At 43.0% G+C, this 14,120-nt stretch overlaps 2 protein-coding genes across 5 annotated transcripts in view; one reads left to right on the forward strand and one right to left on the reverse strand.

Annotated features, from left to right (window-relative positions):
• LOC122097475 (zinc finger protein 420) overlaps nt 1-2,454 on the forward strand; it is a 33,539-nt gene extending 31,085 nt beyond the window's left edge. For 3 of the 4 annotated variants that reach the window (XM_042667995.1, XM_042667994.1, XM_042667996.1), the window contains exon 3: nt 343-2,454. In XM_042667995.1, coding sequence (XP_042523929.1) covers nt 343-2,273 — 1,931 coding nt within the window. In that variant the 3' untranslated portion in view covers nt 2,274-2,454. The remainder of the gene's footprint in view (nt 1-342) is intronic. The other variant, XM_042667997.1, reaches the window with a different exon arrangement.
• Nucleotides 1-14,120, reverse strand: part of LOC122097467 (zinc finger protein 420-like) — a 67,917-nt gene that overhangs the window by 44,833 nt on the left and 8,964 nt on the right. The window contains 2 exon segments of the mRNA XM_042667974.1: nt 10,664-11,905; nt 13,877-13,972. Of these exon segments, the coding sequence (XP_042523908.1) occupies nt 10,664-11,905; nt 13,877-13,972 (1,338 nt within the window).

The raw sequence follows: 14,120 nt of genomic DNA on the forward strand, positions 1-14,120 counted from the left end.
CAAATTCAGTTTTGTGGGTTTTTTTTTTTTTTTTTCTCGTTTGTGAGGCAACTCTGGGCCCTGTTCCTCAGCTCTTCAGCTCAAGGCTAGTGTTCTACCATTTGAGCCACAGCACCACATCTGGTTTTCTGGTGGTTTATTGGCGATAAGAGTCTCATGGACTTTTTCTGCACGGGCTGGCTTTGAACCGTGATCCTCAGATCTCAGTCTCCTGAGGATTACATACGTGAGCCACCGACACCCGGCATTATAATTTTTATGTGTTATTTTCCTAGTTATTTGCCTTTTTTGTTGTAGCAGTTCTATTTCACTTGCATGGTTTCCTATTGTCTTGTCTTTCAGACCTGTCTTTAAGGTGTGTAATTACGGACTTATCTTCAAAGAAGCAAACTGCTGAAATAAAAGTATGTCAGTGGGAAATGAGTGGCAGACTTGAAACCTGTGACATTGAGGAGACCCATTCTAGAGATCATTTAAAAGTGAAAGGCAAGGTGGAGAAGACTCAAGGAAACCACAGGGAATATTCCAGACAAGAGATGATCACATATGATAAAATGTCCATTTGCAACCAGCATGCATACTTATCTCAACATCCAAGATGTCCTTCTACAGAGAAGCCCTATAAATGTGTGGAATGTGGGAAAGCCTTCAGACGAGCCTCTCACCTAACACAACATCAGAGTATTCACACTGGTGAGAAACCCTATGAGTGTAAGCAGTGTGGGAAAGCCTTCAGTCGCGATTCTCAGCTCAATCTTCATCAGAGGCTTCACACTGGTGAAAAACCTTATGCATGCAAGGAGTGTGGAAAGGCCTTTACTCAAAGCTCACAACTTATTTTACATCACAGAATTCATACTGGTGAAAAACCATATAAATGTGAAGAATGTGGAAAAGCTTTTATTCGTAGCTCACAGCTCACACGACATCAGAAAGTCCATACTGGTGAGAAGCCTTACGAATGTAAAGAATGCGGTAAAGCCTTTACTCAGAACTCACAACTTACTCTGCACCAGAGACTTCATACTGGTGAGAAGCTCTATGAATGTAAGGAATGCCAAAAGGTGTTCACTCAGCTTTCACAACTTATTCTGCACAGAAGAATTCATACCGGTGAGAAACCCTATGAATGCAAGGAGTGTGGGAAGGCTTTTATTTGTGGTTCTCAGCTTTCCCAACATCAGAAAATTCATAATGGGGAAAAGCCATATGAATGTAAGGAATGTGGAAAAGCATTTATTAGGGGCTCCCTCCTTATGCAACATCAACGGATTCATACCGGCGAAAAACCATACAAGTGTGAAGAATGTGGGAAGGCCTTTATCCGTGGCTCACAACTTACTCAACATCAGCGAATCCATACCAATGAAAAGCCCTATGAATGTAAGGAATGTGGAAAGACCTTTAGCCATGGCTCACAGCTTACTCAACATCAAAGAATTCATACTGGTGAGAAACCTTATCAGTGTAAGGAATGTGGAAAAGCCTTTAACCGGGGCTCACTTCTTACTCGCCATCAGAGGACTCATACAGGTGAGAAACCTTATGAATGTAAAGAGTGTGGGAAAAACTTTAGTCGTGGTTCTGAACTTACCCAACATGAGCGGATTCACACTGGTGAGAAACCCTATGAATGTAAGGAATGCGGGAAGTCTTTTATTCGTGGCTCACAACTTACTCAACATCAGCGAATCCATACTGGTGAAAAACCTTATGAATGTAAAGAATGCAGAATGGCCTTTACTCAGAGTTCCCATCTTTCTCAACATCAGAGACTTCATACTGGTGAAAAACCCTATGTGTGTAATGAGTGTGGCAAGGCCTTTGCTCGTGGCTTACTGCTTATCCAACATCAGAGAATTCATACTGGTGAGAAACCCTATCAGTGTAAGGAATGTGGGAAGGCTTTTATTCGTGGTTCACAGCTTACTCAGCATCATCGAATTCACACTGGAGAAAAGCCCTATGAATGCAAAGAATGTGGGAAGGCCTTTAGTCATGGCTCTCAACTTACCCTGCATCAACGAATCCATACTGGTGAGAAGCCCTATGAATGTAAAGAATGTAGCAAGGCCTTTACGCAGAGCTCACATCTTTCTCGACATCAGCGAGTTCATACTGGTGAGAAACCATATCAATGTAAGGAATGTGGTAAGGCCTTTACCCGGGGTTCACAACTAACTCAACATAAGAGAATTCATATCCGTGAGAAATCTTTTGACTGTAAGGAATGTGGAATAGACATCAGTCATGGTTCACAAGTTTTTATATGAATTATTTGGTCCTTTGTGATAAACATGGAGTGCTATCTCTAGTCATCCATTATCAGTAAAGAATTTCAAATATGAATGTGATCTATATTTGTTTTATAAAGCTTAGAATCAGAGAATTGAGATGGGAGAATGGAATTGTTCATGTAATCCATACAAGAAAACCTTTCATTATGGGAAACCTTTCATTACTGGAGCCCTACTAAACAATTATCAGATGCAAAGAATTATTAATGTAGTTAAATACAGAAAGGCCTTTAGCCATAGTAAATGTCTTTTTTTATATTACCTTTTCTCTGCTAGTTGATTTCCTTTGTGACATCATCAGTAACTTTTCTTTGGTTTAATCGTTTGTAAGGGGGACCTATCAATTTTTTCTGTAAAATTTTTGATATGATCTTATGTGTAAAATCTCTTAGAACAGTGCCTTGAACATAGCATATTACAAATATTAAGGCTCATTATTGTGGCTTTAAGAGATGTACATGAGGGGAGTGCACGTAAATGTAATTATCATCAAGGAATTTTTGAATTGCATTTGTCCCAGACTGTTTGAGTGAGGACCTGTATATGTGTGATGGGTGCAAGAATGCTTTCATTCAAATCTCCTATCACATAGAACAGAAATCCAGTGGGTTGTTGAGCACAACTGAGTTGTCACAAAGTCCAAATACTTGTATTTTATACCACCTCTGACCTCAACCACTAATATTCTTTAGAAAGGAAAAACTAGGTAGAATCAAGTAAGTCTACTAGGGAATTTTTAAAATGTTAAACTACAAATAAAAACTGTGTCATTAATAACTATTTTGCAATGAAAAATAATGAAAGAATAGTGATCTATCAGTATCCACTTTCCTATTTTAGCAACAATTGCCATTTTCCTGTTTTAATATTGACATCAAAAACAGCAGCCTTCCTTATATGCTGACCAGATGAAAGCTGTATTTGTTTTTTTTTTTTTTTTTTGTCGGTCATGGGGCTTGAACTCTGGGCCTGGGCGCTGTCCTTCAGCTCTTCAGCTCAAGGCGAGCGCTCTACCACTTGAGCTACAGCGCCACTTCCGGTTTTCTGGTGGTTTATTGGAGATAGGAGTCTCACGGTCTCTCCTGCCCGGGCTGGCTTTGAACCGCGATCCTCAGATCTCAGCCTCCTGAGTAGCTAGGATTACAGGCGTGAGCCACCAGCGCCCGGCCTGAAAGCTGTATTTGTATGAGGGCATTTAAGAAACCCCATTTTCGGGCTGGGAAGGTGGCTAAGTGGTAAAGCACTTGCCTGGCATGCGTGAGACCCTGAGTTCAATTCCTCAGCACCACATAAGCAAAAAGAAAAAAGCCGGAAGTGGTGCTGTGGCTCAAGTGGTAGAGTGCTAGCCTTGAGCTGAAGAGCTGAGGGACAGCGCCCAGGCCCAGAGTTCAGGCCTCACGACTGGACTCAAAAAAAAAAAAAAAAAAAGAAACCCCATTTTCTTCTCCTAATGATAGCAAAAGCATCAGGTACCAAACTGGAGTAATGGTCAAGAAAGAGCGAAGGAGAAAGGAAAGGAATGGATCTGAGAAGGAATATTCTGGATGGTGGATGGTAGAGCAGAAACATAGGTTTGATTCTGCAACCCTGATAATTTTGCTGAACAATCATGGCAACTGCCTGCCTTTTGTATTTATCACAAACCTCATATTTGTTGATTTTAGTGTAGTTCTCTTATTAATAGGACTTCCTTTAAAGAAATGGGGTTCTGTGGATGAAAAACAAAATGAAATATGTGGCATTAAGGCTACAAAGAATATGGAATCCAGAAAAAGGAGTAGAAAATTGAGGCTTTTTAAATCAAGGCATGATAGCGAGACTGCCTGCTATTGTGTTAAAAGGCAGGTAACAATGATCTGGGCATCAAGGGTAGAGGAAATGTTAGGAGTGATCCAGAATGTGTGTGCTTCTTGATTCTTGCTGCTTTCAATAATGTTAAGAGGAGCCGAGTGCCAGTGGCTCACGCCTGTAATCCTGGCTACTAAGGAGGCTGAGATCTGAGGATCACAGTTCAAAGCCAGCCCAGGCAGGAAAGACTGTGAGACTCTAATCTCCAATAAACCACTAGAAAGCCAAAAGTGGCGCTGTGGTTCTTAATGTTAAGAGGAGGATTTAGAGCACAGCTAGCCAAAGCCACAAGCAGAATTTGAAAATGATACTTTTAAGAGATGTCATCTCTGACTACAAGCCCTCAATTCTCTATCCTTAACTAAATCCAATTTTAATGATTCAATGAACATCTGTGAATAGGAAATGAGACCATAACCCATCCCTACAAAGGAGTGAGTATGCTGGCAAATGTGAATTTAAATGACAGATCTCTCCAGCCCCCAACATCTCAGCAATTTACCTTAAAAAAAAAAAAAAAAAGATGCCAACGCATACAACAAAACTTAGCAGTAATAGAACTTCCACACCATTTAACAGAGCTCTATGAATGCTTAACTTCCATCTTGGTGCCCAAGAAATCCCTACTGTTTCAAAGGCATGTTTTTTTTTTTTTTTTGGTTCCGGTCCTGGGGCCTGAACTCTGGGGCCTGGGCGCTGTCCCTCAGCTCTTCAGCTCAAGGCTAGCGCTCTACCTCTTGAGCCACAGCACCACTTCCGGCTTTTCTCTTTTTGCTTATGTGGTGCTGAGGAATTGAACCCAGGGCCTCAGGCATGCAAGGCAAGTGCTCTACCGCTGAGCCACCTTCCCAGCCCCTCAAAGGCAGGTTCTTGAAATGTAGTCAGGATAAAGAGGCCTCTCAAAGTATTCAAGTTCATGACGGAGGAAAGAAAAGCCTGTAGGTCTTAGAGACGTCAGCTGCTGAGAGGAGCCTGTATAGTAGTGTCATGAGCCAACCACAGAGGCTGGCATTAGTTCCTGAAAGCATCCCAAGTTATCCTCTTCTTGATCACCAGGCTATGGTTGGGGCTATTACTTTTAAGGAAAACAAAGCTCTTTATGTCTAAACTTAGTTCTGCGAGGTTTTTGTTCTTCTAGAAAGTTGCTGGGTTTGTTGTTTTTTTTTTTAGAAAGTTGCCCCTATAGCCAAGACAGACATTCAGCAGAGCCATTCAGGACTACCTTCACCACTTTTAAAACAAAAGAAGCCAGGCACTGGTGGCTGGTACCTGTAAGCCTAGCTAAAATCTGAAGATCACTGTTTGAAGTCAGCCCTGGTAGGAAAGTCCATGAGACTTTATCTCCAATAAACTTAAAAAGAAAAACAGAAAAAGAAAAGGCCAAAAGTAAAGCAGTAGGTTCAAGTAATAGAGTGCTAGCCTTAAGCAAAAGAAAGCTCAGAGAGAGTGCCCAGACTTGAGTTCAAGCCCCAGCACCAGTGTGCACACATGCGTGCGCACAATACTATATAGGCAAGACACAAAGACAGTCTCTGGGAATAAACACAAGACAGGCCTTAATTCATCACAGAAGCCCCATTCATTCACATACATAACAGCTTTCTGGACTGCAAGGCCCTGTTCTGGTATTATAGAGCAGCCCGCAGGAAACCTGATGAAGGATCCGGTGGCACACAAACTGTGCTACCACCTGATGATGCTCCGCCCCTTCCATATGGCTCTAATCAATGCCTCAGATCCAGAAGACCATCAGCCTAGGATGGTCAGAGTGAAACCCAGTACACTGTGAGGGAAGGCAGGGTGTCTGTCCTGCAAAGCCTCATGGGCATATCCTAGGCAACCTCACTGGTCACTATGGATACAGTTACTAGGTTGGTCGGCAGATGCACACACATTTGCAGGGCTGGCTTCAAATCCTTACTGCCAGGCTTACTGATAGGATCAAGAGTTGAAGATCTGACCCATCAGCTATCTGGGTCACTTCTGCCACTGCAGTATTGGCTGTGGTTTGGTGGCATGAGATGATCACAGTGGATCTGATTCTGGGAAGGGAAGTGGGTTATGTTATAGTCAGCATGGATAAGTTAATTAACAGGTCCCATAAAGGGCATGATGGACATCTGATAAAAGTATCAATTAAAAACTGAACCCATGGGATACTGGTGGCTCAAGGCTATAATCCTAGCTACTCAGTTGGCTGAGGTCTGAAGATTGTGGTTTGAAGCCAGCTCGGGCAGGAAAATCCATGAGACTTATCACCAATAAACCACTCAAAAACTGGAAATGGTGCTGTGGCTCAAAGTGGTCTAGAAGCACTAGCCTTGAGCAAAAGAGCTCATGTACAGCATGCAGGCCCCAAGTTCAAGGCCCACGACAAAAAAGCAAAACAACCAAAAAAACCCTAAACCAGGTACAACTGTCAGGTTGGACACACATGGAATTGAAATTCCAGAAGGAAAGATGGATACCATATATATTTTACACACACACACACACACAACCATATATGGCTATTCCAAAAATGACAGCTGGCAACAGGACACAAAGAGATCCCATTTACAAAAAGAGCCTCCAAAGTTAATAAAAATTATGAAAAATGAACTGATCCTAATATCTAATATATTGTGGGAGTGATGGAATATGAAGGTGAATTGGTCCTAATCCATACAGCTTCACCTCATGTACTGTCCCTATTTGCTCTGGAGAAAGTTGGATGACACAGCATGAGGACACTTATGCAGCCTTATGGAGAAGCTTAGTGAGAAAAGGGCAACTGCCAACAGGTTTGTGAGACAGCCACTGTGAACCAGACACCTTGGACCATGTTCGTTATCCTAGCAATTTTGAAGGCTGACTAGGGAGAATCACCATACTAGAGCAGACTGGACAGAAAAAGTTGAGCAATCACTTCTAAACCAATAGTTAGCCATGGTGGCACATGCCCATCATTCTAGCTAGCTCCCTGAGCGGCTAAGATCAGGACGATAATGATTTCAGGCTAGCCCCAGGGAGAAAAGATCCCATGAGTCTCCATCTTACCAGAGATGACTGTGGTGACAAATGTCTTGCACTCAGCTATGGCAAGAAGACTAACTAAATGATCACAGTCCTGGGGCTGGGAAGGTGGCTCAGTGGTAGAGCGCTTGCCTTGAATGCATAAGGCCCTGGGTTCAATTCCTCAGCACCACATAAGCAAAAAGAAAAAAACCGTAAGTGGCTCTGTAGCTCAAGTGGTAGAGAGCTAGCCTTGAGCTGAAGAGCTGAGGGACAGCACCCAGGCCAGAGTTCAGACCCCACAACCGGACCCCCCCCCAAAAAAAGATCACAGTCCTGACACTTGCCCAAACAAGAAGCAAGACCCTTTTTCAAAAATTACCAGGACAACAAAAGAGCTGGAGATATGGCTTAGTGGTTGAGCAATTGCCTTCATAAACATGATGCCCTGAGTTCAAAGCCCTGTATGATGAAGTCATGTTGAATAACCTTATAGTTCAAATATGCTTTCATATACGAGTATAGCAACTGCAACCTCATGAGACTGAGGTAAGTTGTACCTGAAATCTTCATGGTTGTTTCTTGGTTGGTTTTATATCTCTTGATGTATCAGTTTATCCTGCTAAAACCATTCACAAATGTATCCAATTCTATCCAAAGCTTATTCAGCTATGCATCAATACTCTTATCAGAAAGTCCTTCTAGGGGCTGGGAAGGTGGCTCAGTGGTAGAGCGTTTGCCTTGCATGCCTGAGGCCCTGGGTTTGATTCCTTAGCACCACATAAGCAAAAAGAAAAAAGCCGTAAGTGGCTCTGTAGCTCAAGTGGTAGAGCACTAGCCTTGAGCTGAAGAGCTGAGGGACAGCACCCAGGCCTGGAGTTCAGGCCCCACGACCGGACCCCCCGCCCCCCAAAAATTCCTTCTAGTGGGTGCCAGTGGCTCATGCCTTTAATCCTAGCTACTCAGGAGGCTGAGATCTGAGGATCACAGCTCAAAGCCATCCTGGGCAGGAAAGTCCATAAGACTATTATTTCCAATTAACCACAGAAAACGAAGTGGCACTGTGGTGTGGTAGAGCGCTAGCCTTGAGCTGAAGAACTGAGGGACAGTGTACAGGTCAAGAGTTCAAGCCCCACGACAGAAAGAAAGACAGAAAGACAGGAAGAAAGACAGAAAGATAGGGAGGGAGGGAGGGAGGGAGGGAGGGAGGGAGGAAGGAAGGAAGTCTGCTCAGGTGGCTTACACCTGTAATCCTAGCTACTCAGGAAGCTGAGATATGAGGATCGTGGTTCAAAGCCAGCCTTGGCAGGAAAGTCTGTGAGACTCTTATCTCCAATTAATTACCAGAAAACTGGAAGTGGTGCTGTGGCTGAAAGTAGTAGAGCACTAGCCGTGAGCTGAAGAGCTCAGGGACAATGCCTGGGCCCAGAGTTCAAGCTCCACAACCAATGGGGGGGGGGTGGGGGTGGGGGGGAGTCCCTTCTTTTAAAAAATGGTTCCAAGACAGGCACCAGATACTCATGCCTATAATCCTAGCTACTCAGGAGGCTGAGGGCAGGAAAGTCCATGAAATTCTCTGGCTCTTTTGCCAGAAATGATGTGGCTCAAGTGGTAAGGTGCTAGTTTTGTTTTTTTTTTGCTGGTTCTAGTATTTGAACTCAGGGCCTGGGCACTGTACCTGAGCCTCTCTGTGCTCAAGGCTCGTGCTCTACCACTTAAGCCACAGGGCCACTTGTGGCTTTTTCTAAGTAGTTATTGGAATGAGTCACACAGACTTTTTTGCTGGCTTTGACCCACAATCCTCAGATTTCAGCCTCCCTAATAGCTAGGATTACAGGTATGAGCCACTGGTGGCCGGCTTCTAGAGAGCTAGCTTTTTACTAAATAGCTTAGGGACAGGACTCAGGTGCTGAGATCAAGCCCCAGAACTGACACAAAAATAAAAAATCCAAGCAAGTATGTTATCAAATACTACATTCATCTATCATTCATATTCATACATATATATGTATATAATTTTATTGTGTATATATACGTGTATGTTGGTTCTGAGGCTTGAATTCAGGGCCTGGGTGCTGTAACTGAGCTTTTGTGCTCAAGGATAGCGCTTTATCTCTTGGGCTAGAATTCTACTTCCAGCATTTCTTGGTAGTTAACTGGAGATAAGAATCTCATGGACTTTCCTGCCTAGGCTGGTTTGGAACTGATATTCTCAGATCTCAGCCTTCTGAGTAGCTAGGATTACAGGTGTGAGCCACTTGTGGCCAGCTTATTGTGTATTTTTCATGTACCTTAATGAGTGAATTTATTGAGGCAAACCTCCTCTAACTTTATTAGAACAGTTATATTAGCATAAACTGGAAATTTTTCCATAGGATACTTTTTTCCACCAGGGTAGAGTCTGTAAAATCACCTAGGATCACGTGACTTTTAACAATTTTTTTTTTTAAAAAAAACATTTGGCCATTTTGGATTATATTCAAAACAACATTTTCCAAAAAATAAGTTATCCATATATAAAAATTATACTGCACATACTTAAGTTTTTAAATACCCTCTAAAAAAAAATATATATATATCACTTATAATAATAATGCATCCTGGTATTCCATAACTGATGAAGTAAAAAAATCCTATCCTAAATAAAGATTATGAATTCTAATGGATGTATCATGCTCCGATCAAAAGGTCTACTAATATTACACTTCTTGGATTTCTCAAGGAAAAACTAACAAGGAAGGAACTGGGCCAGGCACCAGCGGTTAACACTAGTAATCCTAGCTACTCAGGAAGCTGAGATCTGGGCATCTCGGCTGAAAGCATGAAGCAGGGAAATCTGAAACTCTTATCTCCAATTAACCACCAGAAAACCAGAAGTGAAGCTGTGGGTAAAAGTGATAGAGCACTAGCCTTGAACAAAAAAGCTCAGAGACAGTGCCTATGCCCTGAGTTCAAGCCCCATCACCAAATTAAAAAAAGAAGGAATTAACATCAAACAATGAGTCATGAATAAACACTTCCCTATATTTCATAAGATTTCACAATAGTGAAACTACGTGACACCTTGGGGAAATTTCATCTCAAAAATCTTTATATTCATAGGATTTCCAAAAGCATAAATATTCTGAAGGCTGGAAATGTAACTTAGAGGTGGCACTCTTGTTTAGCTTATATGCAAAGCCTTTAGTTTGCTCACCAGCACCTCCAGAAAACAAAATGTATAACAAAGTATAATATCCAGGTTGTAAGCAGTTTTCTATAATGAAAGATGCTCCCATAGCCTGCTTATTCACCATTGTGATTTTTTTTTCCCTCAGTAAATCATGAACAGTCACAGGGGTTGGCATCAGTAGGAAGCCTTTTCTATATCATGTAAGCTTGGGTTTCAGACAAAGGGTTTCTCAAATTCATTACCAAGACCTCCCTGCCGACATACATTCTCTAATGTCGAGTAAGTTGTGAACCCCAGAGAAAAGCTTTTCCCCAATCTTCACATTCATAGGGTCTCTTTCCAGTATGCGTTTTCTCATGTTGATCTAGCTCGGACCTATGACCAAAGGTTTTTCCACATTCCTTGCATGCATTCATTCTCTCACTCTTATGAATCTTCTGATGCCGATTAAAGTCTGAGCCTTGAAGAAAGGTCTTGCCACACTCCTTACACTCATAGAGTTTCTTCTCATGAACTTTCTCATGTTGAGCCAGATATGAAGCCCAAATGAATGTCTTCCCACAGTGCTTACACTCGTAAGGTTTTCTTCCTGTATGACTTCGCTGATGGCGAGCAAGGTTTGAGCTCCAGATATAGGCTTTCCCACATTTCTCACACTCATAGGGCTTCCGACCAACGTGGGCATTCTGATGGTCAGAAACACTAGAACCATGGATACAGGCTTTCCCACACTCTTTGCACTCATGCAACTTCTCGCCATCATGAATTTTCTGATGTTCACTTAGATGTGAACCACGTGTAAAAGCTTTCCCGCACTCCTTACACTCGTAAGGTTTCTCACCTGTGTGAATTCTCTGGTGGTTAGTAAGATGTGCCCGCTGAACAAAGGCCCTGCTACATTCGGTACATTCATAGGGCTTTTCGCCAGTGTGGATTCTCTGATGTTCTGTCAGGTATGAGCCACGGGTAAACGCTTTCCCACACTCCTTACACTGGTAAGGTTTTTCACCAGTGTGAATTCTCTGATGGCCAATAAGGTCAGCTTTCCGGCTATAGGCTTTCCCGCACTGCTTACATTCATAGGGCTTTTCACCAGTGTGAGACCGCTGATGTTGAGTAAGGTCGGAGTCCAGACTAAAGGCTTTCCCACATTCCTTACATTTATGATGTTTCTCCTCACTGTGAATTCTCTTGGGACCAGGAACACCTGAAAAGAAACTCAATGTCGTGTCACATTCTTTATTTTTGTATGTTTTCTTACCAGTGTGAACTGTCTGATGTTGATTGTGGTCTGAGGCAGAATTAAAGGCTCTGTCACATTTAAATTCATTCGGTCCCTCTTCTGCATTGAGTTGCTGGTGCTGGTTATAAGCTTCGTTCTGATTTGAAGTTGACACCTTTTCACAGGTGACCATGGATGGCTTGAAATATTCCTGATGATTTTCGGGCTGTCTGTGAAGCTGATTTAATTCTGCACTATCACCTCTAAAACATAAACCTCTCAGGCTATGGTTTCTACAAATTTCTAGGACTTCCCACTGGCACACTTCTGTATCAGAAGCGCTATTTTTTTGAAATAACTTCTTGGTCTGCCCTATGGGATGAAAAGCAAGAATGTTAATATATAAAATATATATGGTTTTACTGTCCACATGAAATAAGATTCTTACACTGATCATTGTAAGGTAAAGCACATACGTCAGTGGCTCAAAATTCCCAAGTTTGGCCGGGCGCTGGTGGCTCACGCCTGTAATCCTAGCTACTCAGGAGGCTGAGATCTGAGGATCACGGTTCAAAGCCAGCCTGGGCAGGAAAGACTGTGGGACTCCTATCTCCAATAAACCACCAGAAAACTGGAAGTGGCGCTGTAGCTCAAGTGGTAGAGTGCTAGCCTTGAGCTGAAGAGCTGAAGACAGCCCCCAGGCCCAGAGTTCAAGCCCCACGACGGACAAAAAAAAAAAATTCCCAAGTTCGGGCTGGGAAGGTGGCTCAGTGGTAGAGCGCTTGCCTTGCATGCCTGAGGCCCTGGGTTTGATTCCTCAGCACCACATAAGCAAAAAGAAAAAAGCCGGAAATGGCGCTGTGGCTCAAGTGGTAGAGCGCTAGCCTTGAGCTGAAGAGCTGAGGGACAGCGCCCAGGCCCAGAGTTCAGGCCCCATGACCGGACTCAAAAAAAAAACAAAAACAAAAACAAAATTCCCAAGTTCTATGCAACAGGGAAAAAAGGGCAAGAAATAGAAATTTAAGACACCTAATTAGAGTTGAATTATGGGGCTGGGAATGTGACTTAGTGGTAGAGTTCTTGCCTAACATCCATGAAGCTCTGGGTTCAATTCCTCAGTACCACAAAAAAAGATAAAGCTGAGGGCTGGGAAGGTGGCTCAGTGGTAGAGTGCTTGCCTTGCATGCATGAGGCCCTGGGTTCGATTCCTCAGCACCACATAAGCAGAAAAAGCTGGAAGTGGCAGTTTGGCTCAAGTGGTAGAGCGCTAGCTTTGAGCTGAAGAGCTGAAGGACAGTGCTCAGGCCCAGAGTTCAGGCCCCATGACCGACAAAAAAAAAAGATAAGCTGGAAGTGGGGCTGTGGCTCAAAGTAGTAGAGCCTTGAGCAAAAGAGGCTCAGGGATAGTGTCCAGGACCTGAGTTCAAGTCTCAGGACTGGCAAAAAAAAAAAAAAAAGAGTTGAGTCATAAGAGGGACAGAAAATTGTTTAAAAAAAATCCAGGTATGAAGTGGCGCTATAGCTCAAGTGGTAGAGTGCTCGCCTTGAGCTGAAGAGCTGAGGGACAGTACCCAGACCCAGAATTCAAGCCCCACGACAAAAAAAAAAAAAAAAAAAAAATACACTTACAGCCAGGTGCTGGTGGCTCTAGCCTGTAATCCTAGCTACTCAGGAGCTAAGATCTAAGGATCGTGGTGCAAAGCCAGCCTGGGCAATAAAGTCTGCAGGAAAGTCTGTGAGATTTTTTTTTTTTTTCTGGTCGTGGGGCTTGAACTTTGGGCCTGGGCACTGTTCCTCAGCTCTTCAGTTCAAGAATAGCACTCTACCACTTGAGCTACAGTGCCACTTCTGGCTTTTTCTGCTTATGTGGTGCTGAGGAATCAGACCCAGGGCCTCATGAATGCAAGGCAAGTATTTTACCACTGAGCCACCTTCCCAGCCCCACCCGTGAGATTCTTATCTCCAATGAACCACCAGAAAACCGGATGTGGAGCTGTGGCTCAAAAATGATAGAATGCTAGCTTAGAGTTTAAAGAGCTCAGGAACAGTACCCAGGCCAGAAGTTCAAGCTCCATGACCAACAACAACAACAAAAAGAATGCCACTTATTTTTCCTTAATGTGAGGGGGAATAGGAGCACAAAAAAGCAGTGGTATCTGGAGTGCAGGCAGACTTCTCTTGAAAAGACTTACAGACATCTTAAGCAAAGCTTTATTGCTTTATCTAAGTCCTTTGGCCAGTGAGAAGATATTCTAGACTGCTCATTCAGAGACATTGCAGCTTCACCAAGCACTAGACTTTTATCTGTAATGAAGGCTACCCTATCCCTCAGCCCTCACTCACCTGGGTAAAGTCTTCTTGTCTCATCACTCAAATCTAACCAGGGGTCTTGACCATTCTCCAATAAGGAGAACACATGTGGTTGATAAATATAAAGTCCTGCCCAAAAGATTAAAAACAGGAAATAAACACATGGGCAAGGATTCCAGAATTTGCCTCTAGTCCCTTGTTTAAGGAAGAGAGACAATGGCTAGAAGGGCAAGAAAACAAGGGCAAGAAAATAAGATACAGGATTTCTTTTTTTTTC

This window comes from Dipodomys spectabilis, unplaced genomic scaffold, assembly GCF_019054845.1.
Source record: "Dipodomys spectabilis isolate Male_0828 unplaced genomic scaffold, ASM1905484v1 ptg000422l, whole genome shotgun sequence".
In the NCBI taxonomy this organism is placed as follows: Eukaryota; Metazoa; Chordata; class Mammalia; order Rodentia; family Heteromyidae; genus Dipodomys; species Dipodomys spectabilis.